Below are 20,847 nucleotides of genomic sequence, written 5' to 3' on the forward strand. Positions count from 1 at the left end.
AAACCAAGTGGATCTTATTTTACTCTTGCACTGACAATTATGCAAACAGTTTTTTTTGCCTGCTTTCCTTACAATATAACATGAAAAGGAAAAATAGCTTTTTGTGATGAGTTATGTTATTTTTCTGCATGATGCAAAATCATACTTATTAAGTATCATTTTTGGCAGCAGATGTTGATTATACCTTGTAATTAATATCTGGTGCTGCTCAAAAAGTACATAAAAGCTGAGCTGATGAAAATTAAAGATTTCTTTTTTTTTTAATTTCCCTTTTGTCCCCTAAAACCTTTAGAATAAACATTAATGTATCCAAAAGTATTACTGCATTAAATGTCTCAAAAATAAAAGGAAAATAATATTTAATTTTAAATATCTAATATTTTAAATGGGAATCTCCCTTCATAAATTAGGGCAGGTAACCTTATATGTATACTCTATAAAAGAAAGGAATACATGATATGGGCACCACTTATGAGTATTCCCAGACAATCAAAAAATGTATTTATACTACTTGTTCAGTACAAGAAACATCTAACATAGAAAGATGTCATACCTTCCCTTTTAGTAAAAACAGAACAAAGTTGACAACAAAATCTATGTCATACAATGTTCTGGAACTCACACTAGGCCAGTGTAGGAGAACAAGGATAACACAGTTTTCACAAGAGCATCTATCTTGACACTGTAAGGCAGTATAACGACATATTCGAAAAGGAAGTGTAAATAACTGTACTTATAGTAATACAGCCTACCTACTGCAGAAAATGCCCTTCCTAACCTCTGGACAGTGGGCTAACATGTCTGCCAGCATTAGGGCCCTTGGATTACTTATAGGAGCGCTCACTTTCAGCTGGGAATATTTGTAATCCCAAGGTACTGTATATGGGCACAGCACAATCTGCATTTGGCAGATGTCCTTTTTTTGGTTCAAGAATAACAACAGTCATATAAATACTTTAAGGTGGCCATTAGGCCTCTCATCACCCATGTATTAGGATGAAGTCCTCCCTGATGCAGTCCATTCCAGCAACGGCCGCTCCCACACTCAGGTTGGATGGTGATAGGACCCAGACTGCAGCTCCAACGTGTGAAAAGGTGAAATGTTGCTCACCAGGCTTTGGTTCTACCTCTCAAGCTTGCGTCTATTGGTCTCTCCATTGTCTGCTTTTTCCTCCAAGCACAGTAACTCAGTCCCAGCAGCACATGGTTCTACACAGCAGCACTGGATCAGAGTCCTGTGCAGTGACACAGTCTCTGGTGGGCAACACAGCCAACAACATGCTTTAGCAGAAACACAATTTAGCAACATGTGGCCTTGGGGAACTTTGGCACAATCACTCTAGACCAGGGGCAGACTGACAACTCATGGGGCCCCCGAGCAATAGGGGATCATGGGGCCCCTGTGTCCTTGCCCAAACTCAAAAAAGCCTATGGAAAAGGTACCAGGGGCATCTCATGGGGCCCCCTACTGACCCTGGGCCCTCGAAGAGTGCCCGAGTTTACAAATGGTCAGTCCGCCCCTGCTCTAGACAGCACAGTAGCCACTGGCTCTCAGAAGCAAAGTCCTCTATATCTTGCTTCCAGCACAGGACACACTACATGGCTTAGCTTCTCCAGCTGTCCAGCCTGTCTCTGGGCTCCTGGCACACTCTACTGTGGGCTCTCAGTATTAGCAGCACAAGGAAACACTACCTCAACCTTTATCAGGGCACCCTGCACTCTACCCTGAGTCACACTGCTCTCCTACAACCTTGAGAGTGGTGAGCAGTGATACAATTCTCAGATACTGCAGCCAATCAGTATCCTCCCCATCCCATTACTATGGGTAAGCTTAGCCTGGGCTGCAAGGAAGGGGTCAACAGTCTGCAGATGGAGGTAAAGTCCTGCCAAGCAGCTTAAATGGGCTGCGAGTGGGAGTTACACATATGAAACAACATTTACCATTCTGACTAAGAATAAGTCGCCCAATTTACAAAAGCCAGAGTTTCTGGTTGAGTAGGACACTTCTCTTGAGGATGCTGCTGTTTGAGGAAAATAAGTGATCTACTTTACTTCTGTTTATATCATTTGCTGCCATATGTGATTTGTGATGCTTGTCCATCAGCTCTAGCGTTCTTTCTTACCCAGGAAAGACACTTAATGTTGTCTGCCACAGCCATTCTGCAGGGGTGAAGGATATGGACATACAAACTGCAGCTGATGTTCTGTATCAGATTCTTAGACCTAGACTATTGACAGAGTATCTATGCATATACAGACTGCTAACACAGGCTGCAACTATCTTTTTTTTTTTCTTGAAGGCCAATTAAACCTTCAGTTTAAATGAACTAAATACTTTCAAGGCCAATCAAAACAAAAGGCGTTCAATGTCTTACAGTTCAAATTCTTTAGAAAGAAGCCACAGTCTGAGTGGAAGCCTGCCCCCTGCCAACAGCTGCAGAATGGTTCCCTTGCTTTCTGTGTGGAAATAGTGGTTTATCTGCAGAGGTTCAACACATGCCCAACTGTGTTATAGTGATTGTTCTGCAATCAGCAAAGCTCATGCTCCACATTCTACATTAAGACACATAAAATTATAGTTTAGTAATTGATTTTATGGCACTGTGTAACTTTTTTTTTCTTTAGAAATACTGCCAACACCAAGTAACAAGGGACAGTCCACAAAAACGTCATCGACATCTTTGCAGAATGGTCTAAGTAAGTTTTATTACTCACTTATTTAAACTATATAGTATGGGCCTGATTTCCTAATGTGGTAAGCCCACTCATCTGTTTGTCCATTTTCCACCATGCGACAAGGCCCTGATCATAGTGGTTATTGATCAAATGTTCCAGCCCCTCCATAGCAGTTGCAGCTCACTACTGCAGATCAAAGCGATTTCCAGAAGGTGCTGCAACTACAATAGCAGAACTTCAATGAATGCCCTCCAGACACAGGGGGCATGCTAGGAAAAAGGAAGGGGATAGAATGTATGTGCACAGAAAACGTTTTTTCTTTTTTATAGATTGGTGAAAGATCCAGAGATGTGTTAGAGTGATTTCACTCCCTTTCTGTCACAGTAAGAAGTGTTTCCCTAGGCCAGAGGCTTCCAAGCTTTCTAAACAAAGGGCCAGTTTACTGTTTGGCAAACTTTAGGGGGGCAGACTGTGGCCTGTGGCAGTAGAAAATGCTCTATTTTTGGTATAAGTGGGAGAAAGAGTGCCCCATCAATGGTGTCAGTGGGAGGAATAGTGCTCCTCGATGGCATCAGTGGAAGAAATGGTGCCCCGTCAATGGTGTCTAATGGAGGTATAGTGACCCATTGATGGTGTCTGATGGAGGAATAGTGCCACCTCGACGGTGTCAGCAGAAAGAATAGTGTCTCATTGATGTTGTCAGTGGAAGGAATAGTGTCCCATTGATGGTGTCAGTGGGAGGAATGGTGACCCATTATTGCTGTCAGATGGAGGAATAGTGCCCCAAGGGCTAGATAAAGCAAGCAAAGGGCCACCGGAGCGCAGTTTGGAGACCACTGCCCTAGACAGTAAGGGAGGTAAAATCTCCAAGAGTAACTCAAAAATAAAATGTATTTGTTGTAAAGCAAGTCTACTGTCAGCTTTTTTTGCTATCTGTGTACCTGTTACAGATTTTTCATCACCTCCTATCAAGTGAAACATTGTCACCCTGAAAAGCAGTGAGGGTAAACCTCTTTAATGAATCCCTTGATAGCAGTATAAAATGGACAGGGAGTTCTAATCCTTTCTCATGCTATCCAAAACTAAAAACAATATTTTAGTTGGATATACTCATTAAATGCATGTTACACTTTGTAGATGTACTGGGTACTACTATTGTGTTAAGCGAATGGTGCTACTAATAAAAAAAGAAAGAATCAGAGAGCAAAAAGATTTTTTTTTTGGTGGGGGGTTACTAACATGTGTTCTTGTCTCAATCGTTGTTTCTGTGACTGCTTTTTAATAATTCCTGGGTTTTTTTACAAGCTTTATGCTGAAAATTCTTAAACTGCTCTTCACTTTAATTCACTTAATTTGAATTGATTATCCACACTAAGCTGCATCTCAGATTACCCGCTCATTATGTCGCTTATGATTTACTGTTATAAAATACTGTTCCTGGACGATACTAAAAATTTTTGAAAAGTAGAATACATTTGCAGACGTTTATATTGTGAACTAATTTTCCTAACAACATTAAAGTAGAAGTAAACCCTCATTTTAACTTGTGCCAACAGGTAAAACTATAATAAGGCTTACCTGTAGGTACAGTGAATATCTCCCAAACTTACACCGTTTAGGAGATATTCCCACAAGATGCAGCTGGTGACGACACTGGCGCATGCGTGCTGAAGGAACAGCATACCTGTGCCATACCTTCAGAGCTCTGTGTCGGGGCTCCCATGTGTATGCACGGGAGTAACGTCATCGCAACCCCAGCCATTCATACAGCCGGGGCTAGAGAACCTGGAAGGGAGACCGGGTGAAGATGGAAGTGACAGGGAGCCATGACAGCGCTGCACTGGAAGGCTCCATGCGCAGATAAGTCTGTCATAATGTGCCAGTATGTGGTGAATACTAGAACTTAATGATTTAAACCTACAGTGGGTCTGATTTTTTTGTTATTTTTGTGGTAGTTTACTACCGCTTTAACTTAACAAAAAAGTGTCTGTCCCCTTTTTATTTTAATGCAACGCAACACATGACGTGTGTTGTGATTTCTATAGTTTACAACCAAAAAGGGGCAATTTTAGATATCTATAAAAGGCCTGAATCATGCATAATCCAAAAGATAGATCTGGAATGTCTGTAGGAACCTTTGGCCTGCAGTTTCTAAGGACTTGTGCATATTTTGGTGGGTGATTAGCAGCCTGCACTTGACATTATACTACAATGTACTTTCTGCTCTCTAGATTAGACTGTTTAACCATTTCCCGCCCGGCCTATAGTAAAATGACAGCCGGGCAAGCCTCTCGTCCCTTCGTGAGGACATCATATGACATTCTTCCCGGATCGCGCACTGCACGTGCCCGCAGGGCACGCTGTGGCGAGATCTGTCACCGGCTGTGTACCTCGGACACGGCCGATGACAGATCTGTGTACTGGCCCTGTTCCCAGTACCATGTGACCTGCTGTGACCAATCACAGCAGGCCACATGATAGTTGTATACAATGGATGGCTTCTTTTCATGTCATCCATTGTACAGGTGAAACTTGAAAAATTAGAATATAGTGCAAAAGTAAATTTATTTCAGTAATGCAACTTAAAAGGTGAAACTAATATATGAGATAGACTCATTACATGCAAAGCAAGATAGTTCAAGCCGTGATATGTCATAATTGTGATGATTATGGCTTACAGCTCATGAAAACCCCAAATGCACAATCTCAGAAAAGTAGAATATTGTGAAAAGGTGCAATATTCTAGGCTCAAAGTGTCCCACTCTAATCAGCTAATTAAGCCATAACACCTGCAAAGGGTTCCTGAGCCTTTAAATGGTCTCTCAGTCTGGTTCAGCAGGATTCACAATCATGGGAAAGACTGCTGACCTGACAGTTGTGCAGAAAACCATCATTGACACCCTCCATAAGGAGGGAAAGCCTCAAAAAGGTAATTGCAAAAGAAGTTGGATGTTCCCAAAGTGCTGTATCAAAGCACATTAATAAAAAGTTATGTGGAAGGGAAAAGTGTGGAAGAAAAAGGTGCACAAGCAACAGGGATGACCGCAGCCTGGAGAGGATTGTCAGGAAAAGGTCATTCAAAAGTGCATCAAGAGCCACCACACACAGACAGATCCTGGACATGGGCTTCAAATGTCGTATTCCTCTTGTCAAGCCACTCCTGAACAACAAACAACGTCAGAAGCGTCTTACCTGGGCTAAAGAAAAACAGACCTGGTCTGTTGCTCAGTGGTCCAAAGTCCTCTTTTCTGATGAGAGCAACTTTTGCATCTCATTTGGAAACCAAGGACCCAGAGTATGGAGGAAGAATGGAGAGGCACACACTGCAAGATGCTTGAAGTCCAGTGTGAAGTTTCCACAGTCTGTGTTGATTTGGGGAGCCATGTCATCTGCTGGTGTTGGTCCACTGTGCTTCATGAAGTCCAGGGTCAATGCAGCCATCTACCAGGAGATTTTGGAGCACTTCATGCTTCCTTCCGCAGACTTCATTTTCCAGCAGGACTTGGCACCTGCCCACACTGCCAAAAGCACAAAAACCTGGTTCAATGACCGTGGGATTACTGTGCTTGATTGGCCAGCAAACTCGCCTGACCTGAACCCATAGAGAATCTATGGGACATTACCAAGAGAAAGATGAGAGACATGAGACCGAACAATGCAGAAGAGCTGAAGGCCGCTATTGAAGCATCCTGGTCTTCCATAACACCTCAGCAGTGCCACGGGCTGATAGCTTCCATGCCACGCCGCATTGAGGCAGTACTTGCTGCAAAAGGGGCCCAAACCAAGTACTGAGTACATATGCATGCTTATACTTTTCAGAGGTCCGATATTGTTCTATGTACAATTCTTGTTTTATTGATTGCATGTGATATTCTAATTTTCTTAGATTGTGGATTTGGGGTATTCATGAGCTGTAAGCCATAATCATTACAATTATGACAAATCACGGCTTGAACTATCTTGCTTTGCATGTAATGAGTCTATCTCATATATTAGTTTCACCTTTTAAGTTGCATTACTGAAATAAATCAACCTTTGCACGATATTCTAATTTTTTGAGTTTCACCTGTATATAAGCGTGTCTAGCTGTGAATGGTCACAGTGATCACATGCACGGGCTGGGCCAATCACAGCCCATCTGTGTCATGTGATTAGCCGTGGCCAATCACAGCTAATCACAACAAAAAAACCTGAATGAATCGATTTCATTCAGTTAAATGCTTGTTTATAGCAAAGAAATGATTTTCTATAAGCAATCAAATTGTGTAAAAAAAAAAAAAAAACACCTGATCGCTTCCCCAAAGTAGTGCAATGTTACTATGGTAACATTATATTACTTTGGGCGTAGTGTAATATGAAAAAAAAAACTTAAAAAAAGAGAACACTATAATTAAAAAAAACTAAATTGAAAAAAAATTATAATTTTTTTTTTTTCGTACTGTCACCAGTCTGTTTCCCTGATCACCACCACACCAGTTATATGATGACGCTGTACTGCAGTGGTGACATTATGTAAAAAAAAATTGTGAAAATTATTTTTTTAATTTCTTAATTTTCCAGAAAATTATGACAAAAAAATGACAACTTCAAAAACCTGCCATGCCTCTTATGAAATAAGTCGGACTGTCTACTTTGCAAAAAGGGGACATTTGGGGGATATCTGTACTCTTCTGACATTTTTGGGTCTCAAGAAATTAGATTGGCTATCAGTACTTCAGGATTGATCAATTTTCAGATATATCCCATAGTTTGTGAACTCTATAACTTTCCTACAAACTAAATAATAAACACTGATTTGGGTTATTTTCACCAAAGACATGTAGCAGAATACATCTTGGCCTAAATTTATGAAGAACAATTATTTATTTGCAAACTTTTATAGCAGAAACAAAGAAAAACTTGGGGTTTTTTTTTCACATGTTTCGGGTTTTTTTTTTGTTAATTTTAGAAATAAATAAAACCCCCAGGTGGTGATTAAATACCACCAAAAGAAAGCTCTAGTTGTGTGAACAAAACTATAAAAATTTAGTTTGGGTACAGTGTAGCATGACCGCGCAATTGTCATTCAAATTGTGAGAGCGCTGAAACCTGAAAATATGCCTGGGCAGGAAGGGGGTAAAAGTGCCCGGTATTGAAGTGGTAAAGCAGACCTAAACTATAATGAAAAATGATATTTAAGTGTTCTGGGTGGGTGATTCTACAGTAGTTTCAGCTTAGCAGAGGGAATATTATAGCATTGCATATCAGGGGCGGACTGACCATTTGGAAACACGGGCACTGCCCATGAGGTGCCCCTGGCACCTTTTTCATAGGCTTTTTTGAGTTTGGGCAAGGACACAGGGGCCCCATGATCCCCTATTGCCCAGGGGCCCCATGAGTTGTCAGTCCGCCCCTGTTGCATATTTATTATGAACTGATTTGGAAACTAAAATTTTAGCTCTAGTTCACAGCACCAGCCATTGTTCATACAAATTATTGCTATTTGCAAAACATGCTAGGATTCCTGCATATTTTCTTGTACAGCATCAGTGTGCCTACCTTTTCACCAAGGTCATGAAGTCAAGGCTTCAGTAGCTGAGTAGGCGTAGATATGGCTTATAGCATACAGTACATTACCTTACAAATGTAAAATCCTGTTGACATAACTTAGATGCTCAAAAATGTCTGAATGCATCCTAATTAGACAATTCTTATAGTGTAACCTTTGGTTTAATGTACACATAAAAGCACACACACAATCAATGAAGGAGGTGGTCTTAAAGTGTACTGTATGTATAGCCAAAAGCTGATTTTTCTAGTTTTGGATAGAGTAGGGAAGGTTTTTTTCTTCTGTTTATGTCCAGTGGGAGAACTTTCCTTTTACCTCCTGTCTCAGAAAAACAATAAAAAGTGAGAGAAAACTCTAGAAATGAAGTAAAACTACCCTCTTAGACAATTTTCACCAGAACAAGTCTCCCTATTGGAAGATTTATATTGTATTCCAGTTCTGGTGACCCCTATAAAATGTTGGATTTCCCATCACTCTTCTTTTTTGATGACAGTGATCACTAGGTTAAACACTGGAGTAAACCCCCTTAGCTGGGAAATGCGGGACTTTGAGGCAACAGCAGCAAGAAACCTTACGATAACTATCTTACAGGCATGGCCAAAATTATTGGCACCACTGCATTTCTGTCAGATAATGCACCACTTTGCCCAGAAAAGTATTGCAATTACAAATGGTTAGGCATTCTCTTGTTTATTTCTTTTGTTTGTATTGGTATGACACAAAGAAAAAAAAATGGAGAAACAAAAACCCGAATCCGATACATTCCACGCAAAACCCCAAAAATGGACTGGACAAAATGTATGGCACCTTCTCAAAATGGTCAGAAATAATTGCCTTACAAGTTTGCAGTGTGCCTGTAATTTGTACTTAAAGCCACCTGTATCAATTAACAAGTGCTGACAATATAGAAATCTCACTGGCAACCAATTAAAATGGTGAAAAATTGACTCAACTTTTATGTTGTGTGTCTCTGTGTGCCACATGGAGCATGGAGAAGAGAAAGATCAGCAAAGAATTGTCTGATGATTTAAGAACAAAAATTGTGGAAAAGCATGGACAATCTCAAGGTTACAAGTCCATCTCCAGATATCTTAATGTTCCTGTGTCCACTGTGCGCAACATTGTCAAGAAGTTTACAGACCACGGCACTGTAGCTAATCTCCCTGGACGTGGATGAAAAAGTAAAATTGATCAAAGATTGCAATGAATGATTTTTCAGACAAATTTAAGCTGACCTTAAGGCACAGGGTACAACTGTGTCAGTTTACGCTATACGTCACCATTTGAATGAAAAGGGACGGTATTGTAGGAAACCCAGGAGGACCCCACTGCTGACACATACATAAAAAAGCCAGACTGGAGTTTGTTAAACCTTACCTTTTGGGAGAATGTGCTATGGACAGACGAACAAAAGTACAGCTTTTTGGGAAAGCCCACCATTCTACAGTTTTCAGAAACAGAAATGAGGCCTTTAAAGAAAAGAATATAGTCCCTACAGTCAAACATGGTGGAGGTTCACTGATGTTTTGGGATTGTTTTGCTGCTCCAGGCACTGGATGTCTTAACCATGTACATGGCATTATGAAATCTGAAGACTACCAAATAATTCTGGGGTGCAACGTAGGACCCAGTGTCAAAAAGTTGAGTCTCCATCAAAGGCCATGTGTCTTACAGCCGGACAATGACCCAAACCACATGTCAAAAATTTCCAAAATGGTTTCAGTCTGGAGAGTACTGGACTGGCCACCAATGAATGCGGATCTCAATCACACAGAGCATCTATGGAGCAGTTGGCAAACGAAGAGTGGTCCGAAATTCCAGTAGAGAGGTGTAAGAAACTCATTGATGGTTACAGGAAGTGATTGAGTTCAGTTATTTTTTCCAAGGGATGTGCTACCATATATTAAAGGTGCCATTAATTTTGTCCAGTCCATTTTTGGGCGTTTTGCATGGAATCTGTCAGAATTGACTTTTTGTTTCTTCAGTTTTTTGTGTTATACCAATACAAACAAAATAAATAAACATAAGAATACCTAAACATTTGTAATTGTAACAGTTTCTGGGCAAAGTGGTGCATTATATGACAGAAATGCAGGGCTGTCAATATTTTTGGCCATGATTGTATGTAAATTGTTTTTAGATAAATTTGTCCCATTTATTCTTAACTGTGCAATGTTTCTTCGCATTTAAGGTTAAATCCCAACTTTGGGTTTCTAGTATCCTCCTTTCTCTTCCTTTTCTCTAATATACTTTGGATACTTATGAGGTTATGTTGCCTCTTAAAATGTAAAAAAACAAAAATGAATGACAGTCATGTGTTTCATGTACATTACACATTATATGTATATTGCCTTGACCGCAGTGGCGTCCTGAAGCAGGTGCAGGGGGTGCGGCCCACACCTGGTGACACCTACCCCACAGGGTGACACCGGATCCACTCCACAAAAAGGTAAGTTGTAAAGCAAGGTGACGATCCCCGCAGGATGGATCTGATCCATCCTGTGGGGATTGTTGGCTTTCTTTGCAACTTACCTTTTTGTGGAGTGGGTCTGGTGTCACCCCGTATAGGTTGCATGACGACAATCCCCGCAGGATGGATCGGATCTGCGGATTGGGGAGCATAATGGATCGGACTCCGATCCATTATGCTCAATCTGCAGATCCAAACCATCCTGCGGCAAACCATCCTGCGGGAATCATCGGCATGCAACCTATACGGGGTGACACCAGACCCACTCCACAAAAAGGTAAGATGTAAAGAAAGCCGATGATCCCCGCAGGATGGATCGGATCTGCGGATTGGGGAGCATAATGGATCGGAGTCTGATCCATTATGCTCAATCCGCAGATCCAATCCATTCTGCAGGGATTGTCGGAGGGGTGTCATCAAGTGTTATTGCACCGGGTGACACCAACCCTAGGGACGCCCCTGCTTGACCAATTATTTGGATTGTTGTTTTGGATTGTCATTATTCTCTCAGATATCATAGGTCCTCTCCTTCTCCTCCAGTGGTTGTAATGGGCTGTCGTTACTCCTGGACAGCATGTTGCTCCTGTAAAAAATGGTGGAGCATTGTTTTGAACAGGAGTACTGTAAACCCAGGCCAGTGTAATTAAGTGCCCCCATGGAGTGTGTCCTTGACAGCCTGGGTGCACATTGAGTGGGTTGGATGAAGTTGGGGATCATTCATTCCAGAAGAGGACTGACATTCAATCACAGACCAGGATCAGAAAGGAGGTGAATATTGCAGCAAAAGCTGTTTTTTTTAATTTTTACATTGCTGGTCAACCTATTTTATTAAACCTTTGTGAAAAGGGCAGTTATGATTCAAGGTGAACTGTGCCTGCTACTGAGAAGTTGCAAACTGTTTTGTAGCTGTGTCCGTTTTGTAACCATGCTATACCTTTTTGTGTATTTATCTTAGGGGATGGCAGTATCAGATTGGTCAGTGGAGCCGACTCCTGTCAAGGAAGAGTAGAAGTCTTTTATAAGGGAAACTGGGGAACAGTGTGCGATGATGACTGGGGAATGAAGGATGCAATGGTTGTCTGTAAACAGATAAACTGTGGACAAGCCCTGGACTATAAAAGCAATGCTTATTTTGGATATGGAACTGGATTAATATTACTGGATAATGTGAACTGTGATGGCTCAGAAACCTATCTATCAGCTTGCTACAGTCTCGGCTGGGGAATTCACAACTGTGGCCATCATGAAGATGCTGGAATCATCTGTGCTGGTAAACTACAGTACTGCTCACATGCTAGTGATTTCTGATATGCTATTTCTGGAAGCCACCATGATGTGCTGCAATTAGTACACAATGTCAACTTCATTTCATTCTCTCTCCATCATGTATACATTGATCTAACTGGTACTGAAGAATCACATTGAAGAGTAAGATAGAGATGGGCACATCAGACGTCACCCGAGGGCATTTCTTCTAACAGGGAAGTGATTAAGGCTGTGCAGACTTTTAAGTGGAAGTTATTTGCCTGATGTAATACACAAGTGCACTAAGATAATTAGCTTTTATCGGAAGTGGATATCCCCATCCTCATAATGCTTATAGAAAGTTGACTTTGTACAAAACACTTACATTTTAATATTTTATGATATTATGCTTAGTTATTTCAGTGAGTAACAACACTGAATCATGAGTGTCGCTAAAAGGCACTTAGATGTTCACCACAAAACCCTTGTTGTGTTGCCTCAGTCCATGTCAGTGTGCCCTAAATTAAAGGAGTTTGTTTTTTTTTAAAGTGGAACCGCCATTAAAATTTACACTAGATGAACAAATAGCTTAAGGGGACTGTAGACACATTTATGGGTAAACCAAACATTCTCTGTGCCTTATGGAGCCACCGAATGCAAGCACAACGTGTTCATTGGCATCAACTCAAATTCAGGAATTGGTGCTCTGGTACTCCTCCTTCAGCACCCTATTATGCAATGGCCAATAAAGAATCTACATTCGACTTTGAGATGGTGGATGGCAGGAGGATGCCATTTAGTGGCTTTTTAAATTGGAGAAATCCTTTAGCTACTAGACGGCAACCTACATCAGCACATCATCTACTATTTCTATTTTTATTCAGGGCTTGGAGTTTCAACAACACCCCCAAACGTCACTCCTGTAGCTCAAGATACTGCAGAGTCAGTTACTGACACAGCAACAGGTAAAACACAACCCACTTTCCACTTGATACCCCAAAACAGTAATGAACAGCACTCAACTTATCATTTGTGTTTTCTTTTTCATTTATAGTTACATGGGGTGAACGTCAAGCTTCTCCTGAGACAGATATATTTACAACTGCATTTTTCCATCCTGGAAGAAAGAGTAAGTTGCTTTAAGTAAAAAAAGTAAAATCTACCATCTGTTCCCTTTCCTCTTAACAAATATCAACCTGATTTCAAATACCAGGAATGTAATCAACGTTGTCTTGCTGTAGCACTGATCCTGTTACATTATAAGACCAACATATTGATCTTTGTAGATGGAAAGCCTTATATGAAGGATTTCCCCATAATGCGTAAACCATTGTATATTGGCACTGGTAAAGCTCCAAAATGTATTATTTTTTTTAATTGTTTGGATGGAGTGAGGCAAGGTTTGATCCCCCAAAGAGTTTTATCTTCTGCCTGTTAACCTCTTAAAGCAATATTTAACCTAAAACCAAAAAAGCAATATATTGCAGCTTACCAATCATTAGATGTGATGGCTGCAATCGTTTTCTTTTCTTAGGCTTTCCCCCTCTCTTTTCACCTGGTGATCTGGCCAGTAAAACATCTCCTGTATTAGTGAGACACAACTCTGAATAAATAAGCACCAGAGGCATGGCAGACAGCAGCATTGCCAGTCTAGGGGGAGGATGTTAAATGTATTAGCAGATTTAAAGGCACTAACTAGTTGAAGCCAAACTCTAGCTAACACTTATTTCACTATATTCAGTTAGCGCAAACAGTTTTTTTTATCCATTTAAGATAAAGGTTTTACGTGAATAAATAAAAGTTGATAATTTTTACCACATCTGCCAGTATTAAATGGTTTGTCTCATCCATGTAAACTGATACATTCTGCTGGAGAGCTCAAGCTTTTGAAAAACAACAGGCATGCTGGCTGGATCACCAGATGAAAATCCAGGGGAAAAAAAGCCTAAAAAAGAAAGCTAATACAGCCATCACATCTAAGAATTGGTAAGCTGCAATATAATAAATGTTTGCTTTTGGGTTTAATACCACTTTAAGGATATGCTATTCCCTAGGTTTCTATGCAGTACACTATATATTCTGATGGAAAACCTACTAGTGGAGTAGGTATATCAACATTATGTTGTCTCTTCCACTTTTGCGGATTCCTAATTAAATCTAAATTAAATCTGAGCGTCAAAGGATTTGCAATTTGTAAATTTTAGTCTGCTTTTCCTTGTTTATCATGAATACTTACTGGATCTGCTCACTGCTCATTTGAGACAACCCGGAAAAGGAAGGTAACATAGTAAGCTGTGTTGATGAACTAGAAGATAATTGTGTTAACTTCCTGGCTGTGGAGTGCGAGCTAGGTATATAAACCACAAGACTGGTCATCCAGAATTATAAATCCTTTGGCTTTAGAGGACAAGTAGCCCTGTCTCAAATAGTTAAATAGTAGTCAAGTTGGTAAAAGGCACAAGTGCAAGATAATATAAGAAATAATTATAAGATTTTGCAAGATAAAAAGAATATTTGGGCTTTCTTTAATCTCATTTTTGAAAATGCTAGTCCCTTGGCTATCATTCTAACATTCTGGCTTCAATACTTTCTAAGTTACTGACCCAAGTATGCAAATCAGGGTATTTGACTTCCATTGCTGCTGCATGGCACTGTCACTTCAGTAAGCATTGAAGCAGAGACAGCAAAATAAGTAGAATTTTCAGAGGTAAACAATGTAAGGTTCTGCACTTGGGGGCTAAGAATATGCATGCATCATACATACTAGGGGGAGTACAACTGGGGGAATCAATGGTGGAGAAGGATCTGAGAGTTCTGGTACATCACAATCTTAATAATGGCATGCAATGCCAAGCTGCAGTTTCTAAAGCAAGCAAATCCTCTCTTGTATTAAAAGAGGTATAGACTCCAGAGAGAGAGATATATTACCCCTGTACAAATCATTAGTAACACCTCATCTGGAATATGCAGTTCAGTTTTGGGCACCAATTCATAAAAAGAACATTGGGGAACTGGAGAAAGTACAGAGAAGGGCAACCAAACTGATGCGAGGCATGGAGGAGATCAGCTATGAGGAAAGATTAGAGGAACTGAATTTATTCTCTCTTGAGAAGAGGATATTAAGGGGGGATATGATCAACATATATAAATACATCAGTGGTTCATATAGTGAACTTGGTGTAGAGCTATTCACCCTGAGGTCATCACAGAGGACAAGAGGGCACTCTTTACGTCTGGAGGAAAATAAATTTAATCTCCAAATATGGAAAGGTTTCTTCACAGTGAGAGCTGTGAATATGTGGAATAGACTCCCTCAAGAGTTGGTTCTGGCCAGCTCAGTGGATTGCTTCAAAATAGGCCTGGATTCTTTCTTGGTTACACAGAATATAACTGGATACTAACATTTATAGGTAAAGTTGATCCAGGGAATATCTGATTGCCTCTCAGAGGATCAGGAAGGAATTGTTTCCCCTGCAGGAGCAAATTGGATCATGCTTTACTGGTTTTTTTTGCCTTCCTCTGGATCAACTGTGGATGTAGGATTATAACTTTTTTTTTATGGTTGAACTAGATGGACTTTTGTCTTTTTTCAGCCAGACTAACTATGTAACTATGGTAGCCTACATGCTTCTTTCATGTCAGGTTTCCTGCCAATTAGCCATGACCACTGCATGATACAAAGTTAAGCAGTCTTCATTTAAAGGGGTACACTTCTGTATGCCCCTATGTTGGTTTTATAATGATATTAAATTGTCCATTAGCTAATACAGAAACTGTTATAATAAGAGCATCCATTCAAAACAATAAGGAAAAATAATAATTAAAATACAACGGCATTTCAGAAAAGCAGAGATCGATATGCATGCATCACATGTCTGTGGCTACATGAGAAACGGCAATATATTTAATATTGCCCAGTAGAAGATATTTTTTTTTATCTTTCACTATTTCAATGCAAGTATGTAATTCACCTGTTATGGTAATATCTTTCCACCAGGTGGCAGTATAAGACTGGTAAATGGAAACAGCAGTTGCCAAGGAAGAGTGGAAGTTCTCTACCAGAACACTTGGGGCACTGTGTGTGATGATGACTGGGATTACAACAATGCACAGGTGGTTTGCAAGCAGATGGGCTGTGGTCCAGCCATTGTAGCTACAACCCTTAGTTATTTTGGCTATGGCAGTGGACCTATACTGCTAGACAACGTAGACTGTGTTGGAACAGAGAAAGATATAGTGGACTGCTTTCACTTAGGCTGGGGCCAGCATAACTGTGGACATCATGAAGATGCTGGGGTTATATGTCAAGGTAAATATATTTGTGAAACACAAAGAAGAATATCTTACTTAACTGGTGAAGAAAGAAACATGATTTGATTTTAAACACAAATGACATATGGACTTTCTTTTTTTAGCCTTTTGCTTTAGCCATGCCATAACTGACCCTAATGTTCCCATTGGTATTTCCTCTTTTCTTTATTGATGCTTTTCATTAGGATATTTCGATATCTGTATGAGATATAATGTACAATGTGATTTATTTTTTAACTGAAAATTGCAGAATTTTCTGTGCAGGACTGATGAGTCCATATAGCAAAGCTTTGAAGGCTAAGCTCACTTTTGAAAAAAAAAATAATAAGTGTACACTTTTTGCAGGTACAAAAAATGTGCATTTATTCATTTCTAAGGAGCCTGCAGAGCATTGCACCCACAAGCAGCAGAATGTAGGTGCAATCTCAGACTCTTGCAGACTCTCAGGATAGCTGTCTGCCTGTATCTTATATGGGCACGCACAGGGGCGGAACTGACCATTTGGAAACTTGGGCACTGCCTGAGGGCCCGGGGTCAGTAGGGGGCCCCATGAGATGCCCCTGGTACCTTTTTCATAGGTTTTTTTGAGTTTGGGCAAGGACACGGGCCCCATGAACCCCTTTTGCCTGAGGGCCCCATGAGTTGTCAGTCTGCCCTTGGGCACACAGTTACTTGAGAGCAGGAAGGTCAATGAATTGCAAGAACGCTTACCAAGACATCAGCAGTGGTGGATGATGGTAATTGTACTCTATTCATTCACAGGGAACTGTGAAGAAATGACGTGGCCATGTGGGCAGAGCCCCATACGGCCATGCTATTTTCAAGAATAGCCCGCTACAGGGGCGGACTGACAACTCATGGGGCCCCCGGACAATAGGGAATCATGGGGCCCCTGTGTCCTTGCCCAAACTCAAAAGAGCCTATGAAAAATGTACCAGGGGCATCTCATGGGGCCCCCTACTGACCCCGGGCCCTCGGGCAGTGCCCGAGTTTCCAAATGGTCCAAATGGTCCAAATGGCCCGCTATCACAGGGAGGTGGGAATTGGAAGGGGAAGGTGCAGATGCTGGAACATGTTGCATGTTCCAACCAAAAACGGGTGGAACATATAACATGTTGCAAAGATGAACATATTGTTTAAAGAGACACTATTACCTAGCCTATGCAGGGTGATGGTGTCTTTGAAAAGCTCCCTCCCCCTGTCAAACTACCTATATTCAACTGACACTAATATCCTTAGTGTAAACTTAGTGCAGATACTACGGAGAGTACGCAGTGATATCACTTCCCTGGTCATATGACAATGCCTGGGTATAGTAATTGACTGCTAGATCCAAAAAATATCACAGAGAAGGAAGCCTAGTATCTCCCATACCTGAAAGTACTGGGTATTGCCACTGTGTGCACCTGAGGAGGGAGGAGCTGAGAAGCACTGGTAAAGTATAACTGGGTCCGTGGGAGGGACCCTTTTGAAAGATACTGTCACTTTGTTCTACGTGGGCAAAGTGACAGTGGCACCTTAAGATTGGGTGTAAGGCTTGGTTCACATCTGTGCAGGTGGTGCCGCTGCGGATCCGCATGAAATTCCGTGCAGCCGCACCACCCGCACAGAGGAATGCAGACCCACGGGCGGGTGCTAATAGTTCTAATGGCACGCCGCCTGCACTGGTAAAGGCAACCGTACTGGGAACTAAGGTTCCCGTCCGGGCTGTGGTTTCCAAAGAACTTCAGGGATTTTTTCCATGTGTGTCACGGGGCACGGGAGTTCATTCAAATGAATGGGCTCTCATGCTCGCGGAAAACAGAGCCTGCACGGCTGCATATATGTGAACCGGGGCTTAGTGATTGGGTTTACATATACTTTAATCGGGGGAATTTGCTAAAACTGGAGTAGACAGAATCTGCAGGAGCTGTGCATAGTAACCAATCAGCTTCTAACTTCACTTTGTTCAGTTAATCTTTTAAAATGAAATCTAGAACCTAATGGTTGCCATGCACAGCTGCTCCAAATTCTGTCTGCTCCAGACTTACTAAATTGTCCTTTAAGTCTATGAACAGCTTTAAGATTCCAGAGATTCACTGTTAACATCTCTTTGACCATGGTAATCATGAAACCTTTAGGTACCTTTTGCTTTATTGATGCATTGTTTGCCTGATGCATTTTCAATTGAAATGAATGTAAATGCATCAAAACACATGTATACGTGCATTGAAATGCATTGCTGTGCATTTAAACACAAATTGCAGTGCACTCTACATTGCATGTCAATTCATATCATAATCAGGGCCAGTGCTAGACTATTTTGCGCCCTAGGCAAGACCAACTATGTGCACCTCCCCTCTCCTCTCCGGTAGGTATATTATGAGTATCCTTCTCTCCTCTCCTCTATTATGAGCATCCCTCTCCCCCTCCTCTATTATGAGTATCCTTCTCTCCTCTCCTCTATTATGAGCATCCCTCTCCCCCTCCTCTATTATGAGCATCCCTCTCCCCCTCCTCTATTATGAGCATCCCTCTCCCCCTCCTCTATTATGAGTATCCTTCTCTCCTCTCCTCTATTATGAGCATCCCTCTCCCCCTCCTCTATTATGAGAATCCCTCTCCCCCTCCTCTATTATGAGTATCCTTCTCTCCTCTCCTCTATTATGAGCATCCCTCTCCCCCTCCTCTATTTTGAGCATCCCTCTACCCCTCCTCTATTATGAGCATCCCTCTCCCCCTCCTCTATTATGAGCATCCCTCTCCCCCTCCTCTATTTTGAGCATCCCTCTCCCCCTCCTCTATTATGAGCATCCCTCTCCCGCTCCTCTATTTTGAGCATCCCTCTCTCCTCTCCTATGAGCATCCCTCTCTCCTCTACTCTCTTATGAGCATCCCTCTCCTCTTTTATGAGCATCTCTCTCCTCTCTTATGAGCATCCCTCTCTCCTCTCCTCTTTTATGAGCATCTCTCTCCTCTCTTATGAGCATCCCTCTTTCCTCTCCTCTTTTATGAGCATCCCTCTCTCCTCTCCTCTCTTATGAGCATCCCTCTCTCCTCTCCTCTTTAGTGAGCATCTCTATCCTCTCTTATGAGCATCCCTCTCTCCTCTCCTCTTTTGTGAGCATCTCTCTCCTCTCTTATGAGCATCCCTCTCTCCTCTCCTCTGTTATGAGCATCCCTCTCTAACCTTACCTCCCTCCAGTCTCCTGAATGCAGACTTAGTGCAGGCACACAGGGTGGTACATGGGAGGATGCAGCCTGACTTCTCTGGGGATGAGGGATGGATGCTGCCAGCAGAGTACCTGCACTGTCAGCGCCCACTGTCCTCCTCTCCTTTCCCCCTACAGTGCAGAGGCTGGGTGGACCGGTGATGCTCCTAGTGAGTGTACCGGGACTGGGGGGCTGTATGTGCCCCGGGGCTCGGTGTAGCAGCAGGCTGTGTGTGTAACTGGCTGCTGCAGGATCCGGACCATGCTCCCTTCTTCTTCCCACTTCTCTGAGCCTGTCTACTTGCTGGATAGGAGCGGAGTAAGAAGCATCACAGCCGGAAGGGGGCTCCAATCTCATGGGGGCAGGGCACACAGACAGGAGGGGGGATTACATTGGGCATGCCCGGGGACTGGGAGGCTCTGTGCCTGGGGTGGGAGTGATCCCTATGCTCGGCCTTGGCACAGAGCTCTGATGGAACAGCATATGCATGCGCAGGTGATGCCATCGGCTGCAGGAACACTGAATATCTCCTAAACGGTGCATGTTTAGGAAATATTCCTTGTACCTACAGGTAAGCTTTATTAAAACCTTACCTGGAGATACAAGTGTCCAGTGGGAGTTTACTTCCACTTTAATGCATTATGACAAGCTTTCATGGTAGTTTTGATTCCAATGGAAAACACATCAGGCAAAAACTTTCACTTTTATATTTAATTTTCTAATATACAGTACACACAAATAACCTATACATACTAACATTAATATTTTTACTTTTTCTTTACATTTACTGATGAATTTAACAAGCATGCAACTTCATCTAAGATTCTAGTTTCTTTTTAAATCTGAACAGAGCTACAGTCTTATTTATAAAGGGTGTAAACACTAATGCAAGGGCGGGCACACCTATGCAAACAAGGCACTGGAAATGTACTTTTTATAAAAACTGGCAATTTGTTTTCACTTTAGCCTTCCAAGTTGCAAGATTTTATTTAAAACAAAACTAATATGTCCCGATGTCACCCTTTGCATACAGAAACAAACATAATATACTTTTGTTGTTTGTTTTTAATTACTATTATTTCCAGTATTTTTCAAATATAAAATTGACAGAAAAGAAGAAGAGAGGTTCAAGAATACAATATGGACATCATGATTAACTGCTTGCCCACCGTACTATAGTAGTATTACTGCTACAGGGTGGCAGGGCTGCTCAAAATCATGTATATATACGTGATTTTCTTTTCAGGGTAGGGGCGCATGCGTGCCGCCCTACCTGCGCTGCCATTGGTGGCTATGGATGTCAATCACTGAGTCCTGGCTGGAGATTCCCCGTCGGCGCCCAGCGATCGCGGAGTAACACTGAAATTATAACACAGCACATCATGTAAAATAACACACAGCTAAC

The 20,847-nt window shown here is 41.6% G+C and overlaps 1 protein-coding gene across 1 annotated transcript in view; it reads left to right on the forward strand.

Moving 5' to 3' along the window:
• The window catches only part of SSC4D (scavenger receptor cysteine rich family member with 4 domains), a 67,131-nt gene that overhangs the window by 35,753 nt on the left and 10,531 nt on the right, over window positions 1-20,847 (forward strand). The window contains exons 4-8 of the mRNA XM_089676732.1: window positions 2,626-2,697; window positions 11,650-11,964; window positions 12,824-12,904; window positions 12,994-13,068; window positions 15,937-16,248. Of these exons, the coding sequence (XP_089532858.1) occupies window positions 2,626-2,697; window positions 11,650-11,964; window positions 12,824-12,904; window positions 12,994-13,068; window positions 15,937-16,248 (855 nt within the window). The remainder of the gene's footprint in view (window positions 1-2,625; window positions 2,698-11,649; window positions 11,965-12,823; window positions 12,905-12,993; window positions 13,069-15,936; window positions 16,249-20,847) is intronic.

Source organism: Staurois parvus, unplaced genomic scaffold (assembly GCF_062004578.1).
Source record: "Staurois parvus isolate SC_StPar_1 unplaced genomic scaffold, SC_StPar_1.0 ptg000172l, whole genome shotgun sequence".
Classification (NCBI taxonomy): Eukaryota; Metazoa; Chordata; class Amphibia; order Anura; family Ranidae; genus Staurois; species Staurois parvus.